The sequence below is a fragment of the Bufo gargarizans genome, chromosome 4 (genome assembly GCF_014858855.1).
Source record: "Bufo gargarizans isolate SCDJY-AF-19 chromosome 4, ASM1485885v1, whole genome shotgun sequence".
Classification (NCBI taxonomy): domain Eukaryota; kingdom Metazoa; phylum Chordata; class Amphibia; order Anura; family Bufonidae; genus Bufo; species Bufo gargarizans.
In genome coordinates this window covers 5,771,711-5,788,815 of record NC_058083.1, presented here as the reverse complement: position 1 = coordinate 5,788,815, position 17,105 = coordinate 5,771,711, and the positions used below count along the sequence as shown (strand labels likewise).

The 17,105-nt window shown below is 45.5% G+C and overlaps 2 protein-coding genes across 6 annotated transcripts in view; one reads left to right on the top strand and one right to left on the bottom strand.

The window, feature by feature from the left end:
• ANKRD66 (ankyrin repeat domain 66) overlaps positions 1 to 14,421 on the bottom strand; it is a 49,486-nt gene extending 35,065 nt beyond the window's left edge. Inside the window, exon 1 of the mRNA XM_044289026.1 lies at positions 14,339 to 14,421. The gene's annotated coding sequence lies outside the window, so the exon portion shown is untranslated. The remainder of the gene's footprint in view (positions 1 to 14,338) is intronic.
• The window catches only part of PLA2G7 (phospholipase A2 group VII), a 47,277-nt gene that overhangs the window by 6,659 nt on the left and 23,513 nt on the right, over positions 1 to 17,105 (top strand). For 3 of the 5 annotated variants that reach the window (XM_044289023.1, XM_044289021.1, XM_044289022.1), the window contains exons 2-4: positions 10,698 to 10,823; positions 13,399 to 13,548; positions 16,075 to 16,225. In XM_044289023.1, the coding sequence (XP_044144958.1) occupies positions 10,764 to 10,823; positions 13,399 to 13,548; positions 16,075 to 16,225 (361 nt within the window). In that variant the 5' untranslated portion in view covers positions 10,698 to 10,763. The remainder of the gene's footprint in view (positions 1 to 10,697; positions 10,824 to 13,398; positions 13,549 to 16,074; positions 16,226 to 17,105) is intronic. The other 2 variants (XM_044289020.1, XM_044289024.1) reach the window with 1 other exon arrangement.

Genomic DNA, 17,105 nt, shown 5'->3' with positions numbered 1-17,105 from the left:
TTTTCTATGAGAATGCCGGCAATGTGCGGTCCGCAAAATGCGGAACGGCGGCTCTGATGCGGACCCAAACAACGGTCATGTGCATGAGGCCTTACTGTGACACGGGTTCTATATGGCTCACTGTTGTTCTCTGGCGTACAGTGTGCGGTTAATGACGTGTATGCTGGTTGCCGCACTGATGGGTGGGCCTTAGCGCTGCCCTAGCCTGTAATACGGCTAGGGCAGCGCTGAAGCCCGCCCATCAGAGCCGGTGATGCCACGAACACCTCCGCCCGGCAGTGTGTTATTGTAAATAAGAGCCCTTGCCCTGCGCTGGATCGATTCTAACATCAGGGGGCTGCTGGGGGAAATTATGGGTATGTCCAGGTTCAGCTCTAAACCCGGACAACCCCTTTAAGATCTTGGTCTGGGTGTGGTCTCTAGGTGCTATTTTATCCTGTTGCTGTAGGCCAGGGTGTTAGTTTTTCTCCAGCCCTTGTTGGGTGCTGGAGCTATGCACCTTTTCTGGGTTTCCTTCTACCCAGTCAGTGTGTGTACTAAGTCCTATGCGGTGTTCGGGTTACAGTACGGGTGACTGGGTTTCTGTTGTTGTTTATGTGGCCTGCTGGTGCCTTTTCCAGCAGTCTCTGCAGGTAAGGGGCCAAGTGGACCGGGACCATCCTGAAGGTGCAATCGGTGAGCTTCGGCTAAGTTCATCCCTACCATCTGGGGCTCTGGGAAGAACGGGGCTCTCTGGGTTTATGCTCTCTGGGTTTGGCCCCAAGTAAAACCGGTGCACTTGGTCCAGTGGTAACTCTTGCCACTGGTTCCTTACCTGCTGATCGTGTTTCCAACTCGCAGTTATTTTTCTGTGTATTCTTCGTGGTGAGATGTTCTAGAGGTCAGTTGAACCCTTACTAGAACATGACACATACGTACTAACCTGTATGCATGGGCAAATACCACACAGCAAAACCTTGTGTGTTTTAGTACAAAGTGGCTTTAGGCCTCTTTCACACGGGTGAGATTTCCGCACGGGTGCAATGCGCGAGGTGAACGCATTGCACCCGCACTGAATCCGGACCCATTCATTTCTATGGGGCTGTGCACATGAGCGGTGATTTTCACGCATCACTTGTGCGTTGCATGAAAATCGCAGCATGCTCTATATTGTGCGTTTTTCGTGCAACGCAGGCCCCATCGAAGTGAATGGGGCTGCGTGAAAATCGCAAGCAAGTGCGGATGCGGTGCGATTTTCACGCATGGTTGCTAGGAGATGATCGGGATGGGGACCCGATCATTATTATTTTCCCTTATAACATGGTTATAAGGGAAACTAATAGCATTCTTACTACAGAATGCTTAGTAAAATAGGGATGGAGGGGTTGAAAAAATAAATAAAAATTTAACTCACCTCATCTACTTGTCTGCGCAGCCCGGCTTCTCTTCTTTCTTCTTTATTCAGGACCTGGGTAAATGACCTTTGATGACATCACTGCGCTCATCAAATGGTCCTTCACATGATCCATCACCATGGTGATGGATCATGTAACGGACCATGTGATGAGCGCAGTGACGTCACCACAGGTCCTTTTCCTCCTGTCAGAAGAGAAGCCGGGCTGCGCGAACATTAAGAATGCTATTTTTTTCCCTTATAACCATGTTCTAATGGAAAATAATAAAATCTACACAACACCTAACCCAAACCCGAACTTCTGTGAAGAAGTTCGGGTTTGGGAACTAAACATGCCAATTTTTTCTAACGTGCATGCAAAACGCTTTGCGCTCGTGGGGAAAAATCGTGCATTTTCCCGCAACGCCCGTGTGAACCCAGCCTTATTTTATTTTTTTCTTCTCCGGGTGCAACCAAATACTGCCATGTGTAAGTTCTGCCAACGTGCGGTTGTGCCCAGCGTTCTTAAAAAGTACTAGATGGTGGAAATAGTATTTTTTTTGTAACGTGAATGAAGAGGACTGATATTCCAGTTTCCTATAAATTCTGACGTCCGGCCCATGTACCCTGCCTGGTATTTCGGTGTGTGGGACTCTGCTGATGGGCACGGTCTCCACTCTTCAGATGAAGCTTTTGTGCCGCTCAGCTGTATAATGGGCTTTGTTCTATGTGAATGCACGGGGCCCTTTAAACTTTACATGATTGTTCTCGCCATCCATAATGTTCTTTTTTCCTGCAAAGCACATTTGCGTTGATGGCGGCATTCAGCGGTCAGGTGGGTAAACCGGGCCATTGAGGTCTAAAAACACATATTCATTCTCACATGAAAATTCCAGCGTTGTACGATTGCTTTCTTAATCACTGAACATATAGACGCTAATAGCAACAGATAACCTCTTAAAACACACACAAATTATTCCTTTAAATCTCTCGTACATACACATGTGGACAAAATTGTTGGTACCCTTCCGTTAAAGTAAGAAAAATCCACAATGGTCACTGAAATAACTCGAAACTGGCAAAAGTAATAATAAATAAAACTAATGAAATAAATCAACCAATGAAAATCAGACATTGCTTTTGAATTGTGGTTCAAGAGAATACTTTTAAAGAACAAACTAATGAAACTGGCCTGGACAAAAATGATGGTACCCTAGAAAAGATTGAAAATAATTTCACCGTAGGGACATGTCAAACTAAGGTGTTTCCTCTAATTGGCATCACAGGTGACCTCAAACTTGTAATCAGTCAGTCTGCCTATTTAAAGATGAAAAGTAGTCGCCGTGCTGTTGGTGTCATGGTGTTTTTCCTGATTTTTATTTTTTTTGTTTTTTTGCAAATTGAGACTTTTTGCAGCCTGAATGATTTTAACTATCGAACCACAGCTGCAGTCCAAATAAATGCAATCTTGTGGACTGCAGCTCAATAGTTAAAATCAATCAGGATGCAAAAAGTCGCAGTGCAGCCCAGGCCTTAGGCTAGGTCTACACGATGACATGTGTCGCGCGACAATATTTATAATGATAGTCTATGGTGTTGCGCTGCGACGCGACAGTCGCAGAAAAATCTATTTCTAATGGATTTTTTGCAACTTTCATGTCAGTCGCCACAATGCGAAACCATAGGCTATCATTATAAATATTGTCATCTGACAAATGTTGTCGCGTAGACCTAGCCTTAGGCCTCATGCACACGACCGTTGTGTGCATCCGTGGCCGTTGTGCCGTTTTCCGTTTTTTTTTCGCGGACCCATTGACTTTCAATGGGTCCGTGGAAAAATCGGAAAATGCACCGTTTTGCAGCCGAGGCCGTGATCCGTGTATCCTGTCCGTCAAAAAAATATGACCTGTCCTATTTTTTTGACGGACAACGGTTCACGGACCCATTCAAGTCAATGGGTCCGTGAAAGAACACGGATGCACACAAGATTGGCATCCGTATCCGTGGCCGTAGGTTGCTTTCATACAGACGGATCCGAAGATCCGTCTGCATAAAAGCTTTTTCTGATCTAAGTTTTCACTTCGTGAAAACTCATTTCCGACAGTATATTCTAACACAGAAGCGTTCCCATGGTGATGGGGACGCTTCTAGTTAGAATACACTGCAAACTTGGTACAAGACTGCCCCCTGCTGCCTGGCACCACCCGATCTCTTACAGGGGGATATGATAGCACAATTAACCTCTTCAGGTGCGGCACCTAAAGGGGTTAATTGTACTATCATATTCTCCTGTAAGAGATCAGGGCTGCCAGGCAGCAGGGGGCAGACCCCCCCTCCCCAGTTTGACTATCGTTGGTGGCACAGTGTGCGCCCACCATCGCCCCCCCCCTGCCTCCCTCTATAGTTAAAAATCGTTGGTGGCACAGTGTGTGCCCACCATCGCCCCTCCCCTTCCTCCCTCTATAGTTAAAAATCGTTGGTGGCACAGTGTGTGCCCACCATCGCCCCCCCCCCTTCCTCCCTCTATAGTTAAAAATCGTTGGTGGCACAGTGTGCGCCCACCATCGGCCCCCCCTCTCTCTATAGTAGTAACAACCATTGGTGGCAGTGTGCGGCCTCCCATCTGCCCCCCCCCCCCCCGATCATTGGTGGCAGCGGAGTTCCGATCGGAGTCCCAGTTTAATCGCTGGGGCTCCGATCGGTAACCATGGCAACCAGGAAGCTACTGCATCCCTGGTTGCCATGGTTACTTAGCAATAGTACAATTGTAGAAGATTCATACTTACCTGCTTGCTGCTGCGATGTCTGTGACCGGCCGGGAGCTCCTCCTACTGGTAAGTGACAGTTCTTTAGCAATGCGCCGCACAGACCTTTCACTTACCAGTAGGTGGAGCTCCCGGCCGGTCACAGACATCGCAGCAGCAAGCAGGTAAGTATGAATCTTCTACAATTGTACTATTGCTAAGTAACCATGGCAACCAGGGATGCAGTAGCTTCCTGGTTGCCATGGTTACCGATCGGAGCCCCAGCGATTAAACTGGGACTCCGATCGGAACTCCGCTGCCACCAATGATGGGGGGGGGGGGGGGGGAATGGGAGGCCGCACACTGCCACCAATGGTTGTTACTACTATAGAGAGAGGGGGGGCCGATGGTGGGCGCACACTGTGCCACCAACGATTTTTAACTATAGAGGGAGGAAGGGGGGGGGGGGGCGATGGTGGGCACACACTGTGCCACCAACGATTTTTCGAATCGGCTCAATTTTCAAACGGATCCGTCCCCCATTGACTTTCAATGTAAAGTCTGGACGGATCCGTCTGAGGCTACTTTCACACTTAGAAATGTTTTAACAATATAATGCAGACGGATCCGCTCTGAACGGAGCCACCGTCTGCATTATGAACACAAGTGTGAAAGTAAAGGGACTCCTGACTTTACATTGAAAGTCAATGGGGACGGATCCGTTTGCAATTGCACCATATTGTGTCAACTTCAAACGGATCCGTCCCCATTGACTTGCATTGTAATTCAGGACGGATCCGTTTGGCTCCGCACGGCCAGGCGGACGCCAAAACGACTTTTTTTTCATGTCCGTGGATCCTCCAAAAATCAAGGAAGACCCACGGACGAAAAAACGGTCACGGATCACGGACCCACGGACCCTGTTTTTGCGGACCGTGAAAAAAAACTGTCGTGTGCATGAGGCCTTAGGGTACTGGCACACAGTGCACTTCTGACATGCATTCAGGATGCAGTTTTCAATTTAGCCAGTTTAGCAGCCTCGTTAAACCCTGGTGTTCTGCATTGTGGGAATGATTTAACCACTTCACATCCGGGCCATTTGCCCCTTTCCTGACCAGGCCTAATTTTAGCAAATCTGACGTGTCACTTTTATGTGGTAATAACTTTGGCATACTTTTACTTATCCAAGCCATTCAGAGATTGTTTTCTCTTGACACATTGTACTTCATGATAGTCATAAATTTGAGTCAATATATACCGCCTTCATTTATGAAAAAAATCCCAAATTTACCAAAAATTTGGAAAAATTAGCAATTTTCAAAATTTCTATTTCTCTGCTTTTAAAACAGAAACTGATACCTCATAAAATATTTATTACTTAACATTTCCCATATGTCTACTTTATGTTGGCATCATTTTGGAAAGGTCATTTAATTTTTTTAGGACGTTAGAAGGCTTAGAATTTTAGAAGCAATTCTTAAAATTTTGAAGAAAATTGCCAAAACTCACTTTTTAAGGACCAGTTCAGGTCTGAAGTCACTTTGTGGGGCTTACATAGTGGATACCCCCATAAATAACCCCATTGTAGAAAGTACACCCCTCAAGTTACTTAAAACTGATTTTACAAACTTTGTTAACCCTTTAGGCGTTCCACAAGAATTAAAAGAAAATAGAGATCAAATTTTTAAATTTCACTTTTTTGGCAGATTTACCATTTTAATAAAAAAAAAATCTTTAACACATCGAGGATTAACAGCCAAACAAAACTCAATATTTATTACCCTGATTCTGCGGTTTGCAGAAACATCCCACATGTGGTCATAAACTGCTGTATGGGCACATAGCAGGCGCAGAAGAAAAGGAGCGCCATATGGTTTTTGGAAGGCAGATTTTGCTGAACTGGTATTTAGATGCCATGTCCCATTTGAAGCCCCCCTACAGTAGAAACTCCCCAAAAGTGACCCCATTTTGGAAACTAGGGGATAAGGTGCCAGTTTTATTGGTACTATTTTTGGGTACATATGATTTTTTGATCATTCATTATAACACTTTATGGGGAAAGGTGACCAAAAAATGTGTTTTAGCACAGTTTTTATTTATTTTTACAGTGTTCATCTGAGGGGTTAGGGCATGGGACATATAGAGCAGATCATTACGGACGTGGCAATACCTAATATGTATACTTTTTCTTATTTATTTAAGCTTTACACAATAATAGCATTTTTGAAACAAAAACAAATGTTTTAATGTGTCTATGTTCTAAGAGCTATAGTTTTTTATTTTTTGAGCGATTTAGGGGCTCATTTTTTGAGGAATGAGATGACAGTTTGGTACCATTTTGTGGGACATACGCCTTTTTGATCACTTGGTGTTGCACTTTTTGTGATGTAAGGTGAAAAAAAAATGGCTTTTTTTTACAGTTTTTATTTTTATTTTTTTATGGTGTTTATCGGACTGGGTGGATCATGTGACCTATTTATAGAGCAAACAGTCACAGACGCGGCAATACCAAATATTTCGATTTTATTTAAAAAAATATATTTTTTTTTACATGTAAAACCTTTTTTTTATTTTTTTTTTATTTTACACTTTTCGTCCCCCATAAGTTCATACCCCTCTGGGGGACATTTAACTTCACTTTTTTTCACTATTGGTTTCTCTTGTAACTGGGGCTGACATAGTAGCCCCAGTTACAGGGGAAATACACTCCCCAGAGAGGCTGTACAGCAGAATACAGCGCTGTACAGCCTCAGTGCAGGGATGATCGAGGTCTGTGAAAGACCCGACAGCTCCTGCACTCACCTGGCTCCGGCGGCTGAGTATACAGCGATCTAGAAGGCAGGGACACCTGGGAACTGTCCCTGCCTTCCCTCTGGATTGCCCTGCCCTGACAGCGGGCAACCCGATCTGCAGCTGGACAATTAGCATGCAGCTGCAATCTCTGAATGGATGTTTAGGAATGTCCATTCAGAGATATAGAACCACCTCCCGGACGTTTATAGTCAACGTGCGGACAGGAGGTGGTTAATTAATTTCAGCTCACTAAATAAACTGCATCCTGACTCCCCTGCATAGCAGAAACGGGACAAATCCGTTTTGCAGCCCATAGACTTCTGTTATGGTCCGTGGTAACGGAGTCCATATCGCAATTCACCTTCAACCAACAAACGAAGTGTGAACAAATTTCTAAATCTGAAATTCGCTCATCTCTACAGGTTTGTAAGCGGAAAATCGGCACGAAAACTACACATACATCTGCACTACTTATCACAGTTTTGTGCACTTTTTATGTATTTTCTTTTTTTTTTACAGATTTTTTGTTTACTACCCCATTGAAGTCTACGGGGAATACCACTGTATATAAGGTGCAGAATGGCTCAAGCAAATGACATGCAGACTTTGAAATCCACATGGCAGGTCAATGTAAGGAAAAAAAACAAAGGGGCACTTTATTAAGTCTCATAGCTGGCAGAGGATCAGCTGAAGTTATGAAGAGGCAGCTTCCTAGCCGTCTTACAATTAGACAATTTTCTACGCCTAAGGGCTCATGCATATGAACATGTGCCGGCCAGACCTACGCTGCGGACCACAGTTTGTGGTCTGCAATGCATGAGCACCGACCATTCACTTGAATAGGGTCCACGATCCGCATCCAATTGTCTGCACTGCAAAAAAGTAGTGCATGCACTACTAATTGTTGCATCACAATCTGCGCCTGAAATGCACCTAATTTAGGCATATTTCAGATTGATAAATGACCTCCAAAGTGTACATGAGATCTGTCACATCTCATTCACTTTGCTGGCACTGTATTTTGCAGCATTTTTTCCACCTGAAAATCTGCGCAGAAAAACCCCAGGAGTGTGACACTGGCATTTTTTACCACAATTTTTTCCCCCCGAATAACCGTGTTTGGCACCTGCGGTTTTGCCGTGTGAATGGCTCACTAGCATTTCCTTCATTGTGCTTTTCCCGTTGAGAGAAGATGATGAGAAAACGTCAGTTTCATATTTCCCATAGACCTTCAGCTATTATCTGGAGCTGGAGTTTTAATCCTAAAAAGCACTGCAAAAAAAAGCAAAACTGCAGAAGAACGTTAGAAAAAAACCTATGTATGAAAGCAGCCTAAGGCCTCCTGCACACGAACAAAGTGTGCGCTCCGTGGTCATGCTGCGGCCCGTAAAAAATAATAACACTAAGTACATGTTCAGAATTGGGCACTCCCATAAAGATCCCAGAAATGCATGTTGGAGCATAAGTGTGACGTATTGCATGACACGAATAGAGTTGTATAGAATGTATACCTAGATGACAGAGTGAAAAGGTGAACAAAAAATTCCTTCCAGGTACAGTTGGCTTAGGTCGTGCCTTCTGTGTTCTGCAGGGATGTGTGTGAGTAATAAGAGAAGCTGAGCGGTATTACCCAGCATGGCTCCTCTCCCACGGCTGTGTTCATTAGATTTTATAACCCATATATTATATCATTTCAGTCATGTAAGTTAAACCCTCATCCATGGAGACATTCCAGAACCAGCAGGTGACTGGTGCTACAGAAAAGAACCTAGCTAGATCTGCTTAGGTGGTCCAGCTGCCATATTCTGAGGCCTCATATGTGACCCATCACTCCATATGAAGGCCACACATTACTTCTATAATTCAGTGTCCCCTATTTGCAGCAGACAGGCGGTGGGGGCTCTAACATGACCTAATGGCGGGGTTTGAGAAGAAGTCTAATGTTAGCTGTTCAATAGCTGCTGGCTGACAACCATTCCCACTGACTTCCCTCGTTCACATGCAAGGTCGTGCACGTTGTCTCCATGGGTAGTAGCTGGGACGTAACATTCCCTGAGAACAAAAGGATCAGACATGTCGAAATTCAACATGTGCCATCCTTTTTTAACTTGACATCTGTCTAATACACATTACTAGGCAGTCCGGCACTCTAGCTGTTGTGAAACTACAACTCCCAGCATGCTCCATTTGCTTCTATGGGAGAACTGAGAACCGACAAGCAATTGCTCATGCTGGGAGTTGTAGTTTCACCACAGCTGGAGTGGCGGAGGTTGGTGATGCCTGCATCAGATGGTTAGCAGGTCTCGTCAAAATCGAAGGTGTATGACCAGCGTAGGGTCAAGGCTTTGGTTATGCAAGTCTCAGACAAGTTTGATAGCCAAAAAATTTGTGAGACTGGTCTATGACTTGCTGTCGTGCGTCTATTTTAGAGATGCAGTTTGGCTGTAAAATAATTATAAAATCACAGGTCAGGTCGCACATGATTTACATTGTGCACTATGATAGCAAAACCACGTGCAACTTGTGACCGGCGACCGCAAATCCAGCAAGTTAGGGTTTTTTGCGACCTTATTGATCATCTTTAGATGCGTTGTTGCATTGCACCTAGCAGTCTTTATGTAGTGTGACCTTTGCCTAATATACAGACCCAGACTTTTCAATGAGAAACCTGAGGGATAGGCCTCATTCACACATGTACCAGCCATGCCCGTGCAGTGGACTGCATATTGTGGTCCGCAATGCACGGGCACCGACCATGTGCCCACCATCTGCAGGCACGGACCAATTTACTTGAATGGGGTCTGCAATTCGCATCTGATGGTCAGCACTGCTGCATGCACTATTTTTTGCAGTGCAGAGGTATGGACAGAAAACCCACAGACGCACTTCTGTGCACTTCCGCACTACACCATATCTCCCAAATTGCAGACCGATTTAACTAAATGGTTCTGCATCCTTGATACGGTGCGCACACGGCCAACGCTCATATTACGCAATACAGGCACACGGTCTTAAAAGGATATTCCCATTATAAAGATATAGACACATGGCATCCACAGGATATGCCATAAATGCCTGATAGGCAGGGGAATAACTAGAAAATTTCTGAAATCTCAATGACTGCACCCCCGTGGCTCATAGTCAAAGCTGTCCATGCTCACCATGCATCCTCCCACCCACGTAAAAAAAAAATTGAAAATAAAGGGAGCATTTATCAAACCTTGCCTGCTGGTACACTCTACAGTCCCCATAGCAGTCTCTATAGTGGTAGATCTGGCCCTGCTGATGGGCGCAGGTCAGAGACCTGCATTTATTTCCAAAATGGGGATCACCTTGTGAGGCGGCCACCAGTGGTGGACAGGTCGCTGTGCACATCCATTCTCCATTGATTTCATGGGATTGGCAGAAAGAGCCAAGCAGCCAGTGAATATGCGGTACATATCTATAATGGGAATACATGGCTGATTGGCAGTAGCTTCTTCAGAAGGCAGGAGACATATGGATTACAAATGGCTGAGCTTCCCAGAGAGACTGTACATAAGTATCGGGAAGCACATTTCTATGTAAGGTGTGTCCCATGTCTTGGCGTCCGGCGGATGAAACCTCCAGCAGTTCTTTGCTGCTCTCGCTGTGGGAAGCTATGGGCAGCCGCTCCTTCCCGCAGCAGTGGGGATTTGCATGGTGCCCATTTAAGTGACTGGGAGAACATGTAATAAATGTGATTGCTTTGTGATGCTGGCGTACAGGGGCTCCTAGTTGTCACTAATACATGTCATGGTGCATTTCAGGAGCGTCCGTGGTCCTGGCACTTTACAATTTCTGATAAGGGCGACTCTGTGAAGAGTGTGTTTGGAATGGCCCATGTCACAAGGTGGTCACAAGCTTTGGTCAGTGCCTGTCGAATCCTTCAAATGGTGAGAAGTCGTTCATATTCCATGATTTCTATATGTACTTTGTAAACACCTATGTGCAGGGACATGCGACATGTCCAGAGATGAAAGGTCTTTTCCAGGAGTTCAGTATTGATGGTCTGTCCTAAGGACAGGTCATCAATGTCTGATCGGTAGTGGTACAACTCCCAGAACCCCGCTGATCAGGTGTTTGAAGAAGCCACGATACTTTGGTGAGCGCTTACTTAGTCGTATGGCCTATGTGCAGCTCAGTCCCATTTAAGTGATTGAGCCCGGGCTGCAATACCATGTACAGCCACTATACAATGTATGGCGCTGTGCTCTGTAAGCTGTGAGGAGGCCGCAGCGCTCACTCGAGTGCTGCAGCCTTTTCAAATAACCGATCGGTGGGGGTGTTGGAGGATAGGCCATCAGTATTAAACACCTTAGAAACCCCTTCAAAGGCTATAGACACGATTGGGGCAGTATTATTTTATTTAATGTATTTTGGGCTAAAACTTATTAGCGCAATTAATTTTTTTATAACAAATTCTGAACATTGATTTGATCATAATTCAGCATAGGTCACTGTTCAGGAGCCTCTAAAAAGCAAGCCCACCAGACAGCCCAACTGACAGATTTCACAGTGAATGGCATTCTGCAGACTTCTATGCATTGGAATACATGCAGGCTGCAAAATGAAAACAGTGCAGCATTGCTGTGTATGTATATACATGGCATTGCATTTGCCCTTATGTGGTATTTGTATGGATGCAGTCAGGACAGTATGTACAGTTAGCCTTAGGGCGGTATACTTTGCCATGGTGAGCTGTTTGCTCTCTATATATGCAGTAGTATTACATGGCATATTGGCAGCGTCTCTCTGCTCTATCTAATATCGTGTATAGACAGGAGATTTCAGATGGGACAACCCCAGGAAGGAGGGCTCCTAGCCTGTAGTCACAGAGGCAGCATCGCTTACTGATGATTATACTATTAGGCGGGTATATGCACCTTTTAATGTCTCCTATGACAAGTCTGTCGACGTTATTGGGGGGGGGTCCGTGAGTCCCTGTTCCGTACAGTTGCCAAAACGAGGGGGCATTGGCACACTAGCATTAATGTAAATGGGAGCACTGTCAGGTTCACTGGAACTGTAGGACTATAACTATTGCACCCCTTCATACTAGACACCAGTGGAGGGTCTCGGCTCATGGACCCCCACTAATAACCTTTAAAGGGGTTGTCTAATCACCGCTGGGTCCTGCACCTATATCCGGAATGGAGCCCCGCGAAGTGGTGGCCCGAAGGACTCCGGTCTGGCCACCACCAAGTGCTCTCCCCATAGAAGCGAATGGGAGCGCACTGCGCATGACTGGCCACCTCTCACATTCTTTTCTATGGACCTGACGGAAATAGCCGAGCAGCAACTACACCGAGGATGGAGCAGGAAAGGTAGTGGAGGGAGCACTGCCCATGCGCAGCCGCCCTCCATTCATTTCTACAGGGCAGCAGAGTGCTGGCTCGGGTATTTCTGTTGGCCCCATAAAAATGAATGGGAGCGGTGGCCGGTCATGCATGGTGCGCTCCCATTCGCTTGTATGGTGAGAGCGCTTGATGGTGGCCAGACCCGGCATAGGTGGGGGTCCCAGAGATGGCATGCGCAGTGCGCCCTCCACAACTTTTGGGGCTCCGTTCTCGGTGTAGGTGCGGGTCCCAGAGGGTGGAAAGATTTAAATGATACCTGTCTTCTTGTATTCTTAATGCAAATAAGAGCTTCAGTGCACCAATGGGTGGGGCCTAGCCCCTAGGTGCACCTCAGCTTTCCAGCGCTGGTGACATCCTTCAACAACGAATCCCTCATAAAATAATGGTCTTTTTCTCTGAAACTGGTTTTCACAAGACTGGTATCAATTTAATCAGCAAGATCAACCCTACCAGGCAGCACACTTTGTTTATTGGGATTGATTCTGCTGACAGGTGCTCTTTAAATAAATATATGAAGATCTCTGTGTGCCTCATGAGGCTGGACGTACTACACCTCTTTTTCATAATGGTGTGCGAGGCTGTAAGACAACTGGCTGGAGAAGGAGCCTCCCCACGTCTGCAGCAGGAGCCTCCCCACGTCTGCAGCAGGAGCCTCCCCACGTCTGCAGCAGGAGCCTCCCCACGTCTGCAGCAGGAACCTCCCCACGTCTGCAGCAGAAGGCCAGAATGCTCTGCTAAGTTCCACCCCACAACTAACTGTAAGCCAAAAACTAAAAGGGGCTGTCCCATTAAGGCAACCTATCCCCTATTCCACTCCAGGTGAGCAGTGTCCATAACAGGGAATAGAGTTAACACAAGGGTCACGCCCATCTCAAACAAATCTTATTCTCATGACATAATGAATATGTCATAAATGTGAGATCATTGGGGAATGTGAAAACTGAGACCTCGAATGAGGAGGGGGGCAATTTCTAGCGCCCAGCAGAGACGCGGTGGCGCATTCATAGGCAAACCCCATTGTAGTGAATAGAAGGTACACCAGCATGCTGTAAACCTGTGCGATGGGAATGACATGGTGTAGGTAAATTGCATCCCATCATTTATTTTCCAGGCTCAAAAGTCTCCAGCCACCCACTTTTTGACGCACAAGGTACCACGGACCATGGGGAGTTACAGCAGTGTCCAATTCTGTGGGATGCCCCAAGGGAAAGGACCCCATGCCGTGGGCTGTACTGACCTGATGAGCGACCACACCATTCAGGTAATGGACTCGTTCTAACCTCTTTATTCCAGTGGATGTGTCCTGTTTTCTTCCTAGGATGAATTATTACCACCTGCACACAGAGAAGCGGCCATGGGGAAGATTTAAAAAAAAATTGAATTTTTGATGCAGAGTCTGTATTTTTCTCTGGAGCAAGCAAAAGGGTTAAAGGGTGTTATAGGCAAACCTTCATTTAAAGGGCATCTTTGTATTTTCACTACGCTATTACACATACGGTTTACTGGTTCAAGCCGTCGGTGTAGTTAACTAAAGGCCCATTTACATGGGCCGACTTTGCAGATTATTATAAGGAACGAACCATTCGTTCCTGATAATTGCCCGCTCATCAAACAAGGTTGAAAGCTGCATTTATTGACATGCAACAGCCATCTCCTCTGTATGGTGATGGTCCCATCACCAGTACTCATCCCCATAGAGAATCATTGTTTCAGGGCAGTAGATGCCCGTTTACACAGGACGATCTGGTGCCCAAAACCATGACTTAGGTGTCTGCTTCAATGAGGAACGAGTGACTGCTCATCCATTGGGTGTCCTCTCCAGAGGACAGGTATCTGGATTGAGCATTCGTATAGGGGCCTTCAGTTTCAGTTACATAATCTGATGAATCATCAGGTGACATCATGTACTTCTGATAGGAGAGGGATGAGGAAGAGAGCGATGTGAAGAATTACTACAGCCGCTGCCTGCGATGCAGATGAGAACAGGTCATGGGCTCCATCTACAAATATTAGTGATGTTGCATATCTTTACACACCCATCAGTGACTCACCTGGCAGGCAGGGGTTGGATCAGGTGTGCCAGCCGTCTGGACCATGCAGACCTGCCATCATTGGAGGGGTTATTTCACACCTTCAAAAAAACGCATGTGCAGTGTGTGTTTTTATTTGCATGACATTTTTCCAATATTTTTTTCCCCCATACTCTCCAGAGGAAGTGACATCACAGGTGTGCACATACTTTCCTATTAAAAAAAGAAAAACACTAGGAATACAAAAAAAAAACACCACATGCACCACAATACACTATATGGGCAAAAAAAGAGCTAAAAAACATTTCAAACAAAGCTAAATAAGTCAGCAATGTTTTTTTCTGGGCGTTTTTAGGACCCAATAAAACGCCAGGGACAGTAGTATATGTGAAGGAACGCTTAGGCCTCTTTCACACGACCGTTTTTTTTTTCCGTTTTGCGGGCCGTTTTTTGCGGTCCGTATACGGTCCGTATACGGAACCATTCATTTCAATGGTTCCGCAAAAAAAACGGAATGTACTCCGTGTGCATTCCGTTTCCGTATTTCCGTTTTTCCGTTCCGTTTAAAGATAGAACATGTCCTATATTTGGCCGCAAATCACGTTCCGTGGCTCCATTAAAGTCTATGGGTCCGCAAAAAAACGGAATGCATACGGAAATGCATCCGTATGTCTTCCGTATCCGTTCCGTTTTTTGCGGAACCATCTATTGAAAATGTTATGCCCAGCCCAATTTTTTATATGAAATTACTGTATACTGTATTTGCCATACGGAAAAACGGAACGGAACAACGGAACGGAAACGGAACCACAACGGAAGCAAAAAACGGAACAACGGATCCGTGAAAAACGGACCGCAAAACACTGAAATGGACATACTGTCGTGTGAAAGAGGCCTTAGGGTGGATTCATTCACACACAGGTTTTTGAGACCTTTTCAGCACTGTTGGCTGAAAGTTCATGTAATGAGGGGCACAGAAGCATGTTTTTCGAACAGCATGTTGAAGCAATGTTTTGTTTTGTTTTTCAGTCTTTTTTTATTTCATCTCTTTCTCTATAGAGTAAAACACCATTCAATTCAAACATATTATCATAAAAATGTCACTAAAGAAACAACGTAAAAATCACATGCTGTATGCAAAGAAACACTATTAGGCTCCTTTCATACGTCCGTGGCGTGTTTTGCGGACCGCACATCGCTGGCACTTTTGGAATATGCCTATTCTTGTCCGCAATTGCGGTCAAAAATAGGACATGTTCTATTTAATTTTTTTCGGGAATGGAATTGCAGACCCGGAAGTGCGGGTCCGCAATTCCGTATCCGGGCAGCACATTGTATATAGAAATGAATGGGTCCGCAATTCCGTTAAGCAAAACGCGGAACAAAATTGTGGATGTGTGAATGGGGCCTTAGTTTTATGGTTAGGGGAAAATGCTAGAGGAAGTTTGTATGTGAGCGAAGCCTTAAAGGGGTTACCCAATCCTAAAAAAAGCACCCCTGTATGCCAGGCTCCTCACACTGAATATACTTACCCGGGATCCCGCTCCCTGTGCCGCTCCTGGTCCCCGCAATGCCGCTGCAGCTTCTCCCCGTGCGTGGATGAAAACATCCTGTGTCCACACACTCAAAAACTGAGCAAAACCGAAGGGGCAGAGCGCTCTGAACAGCTGTTCTGCCCATTCACTTTTTCAACAAAGGTAATAACCAGATGTAGCAATGGCAATTCTTATTTTGAACGTCTGCCTCTTCGTTTTCAGGGAAGCTTCCTCCGGTTATTTTACCCATGCGTGGACGGCGATGAGTATGAAGAGGCCACTTGGATCCCCAGGAGAGAGTACTACCGGGGACTGGCAGACACGTTAAAGCTCAACCGCACTATAGTGGATTTCATCCTCAGTTATTATTTCGGTAGGTTTTAATAAAGGGCGGTCATCATCTCGGTAAGGTTCTTCAGCTTCTGGTCAGAACGTCTTATTGCCCCACTTTCTAGTTGTGGTCTTCACTAAATACTATGATATCCATTGTATAGCAATGTCCTAACACTCTCACATCATGTAGACCCCTATAGTCTGATTATGACAGGTCCAGAGACCCCCGTGCAAACAGCCAATTCTTTTTATGCAGCCTATGGCGGAAGTTCAGGTAAATTACCATCCATGCAGTATATAGAAGGCTTGAGTTAGATAGAGGTCAGGTTGGCTGGGCAGAGCACCCTCTCTATAAGGTTCATTTGAAGGAGTTGACCCAAATGGACAGCCCCTTCTCTGACACAGGCTGCCCCGGATCGCCCCTGTCCAGGCTTCTGGCCCACTGCTCTCACCAGGGAAGCTGCAGACGGCTGGACATGTGGTATTACGTGACAGCCAGTTACAAAACAGGAGCCTCCAGATGTCGTTCCTCTGCATTAACCCTACATTCTGAGCAATTTGAATAGAACATCAAGTGCTTAAGAAGAGCTTATGGCATTTACTGATGCAAACATAAGAGGAAATTGCTATACGGTGGGTTTCCTAATACTTCAGTGTGGATAGCTGCAAAGTGGGGCTATACTCTAAGGAGGTTTTCTGGTGTTATGCCATGCTTACTATAAAAAGGTTGTTTCACGAGGATAAGCTCAGTTTGTGTGCCCCAGGAAGGTATACGAATGACATAGATTGGGGTTTCCTCCATTCAGGACCTCCCTCTGTGAGCCAAAATGGAGAGCCACTCTGTAGGAGCATCTCCCATTCTGGAGCCAACTAAGTATTACACATGCCAAAAAAGACAATTTTATTCCTTTTTAATTTTT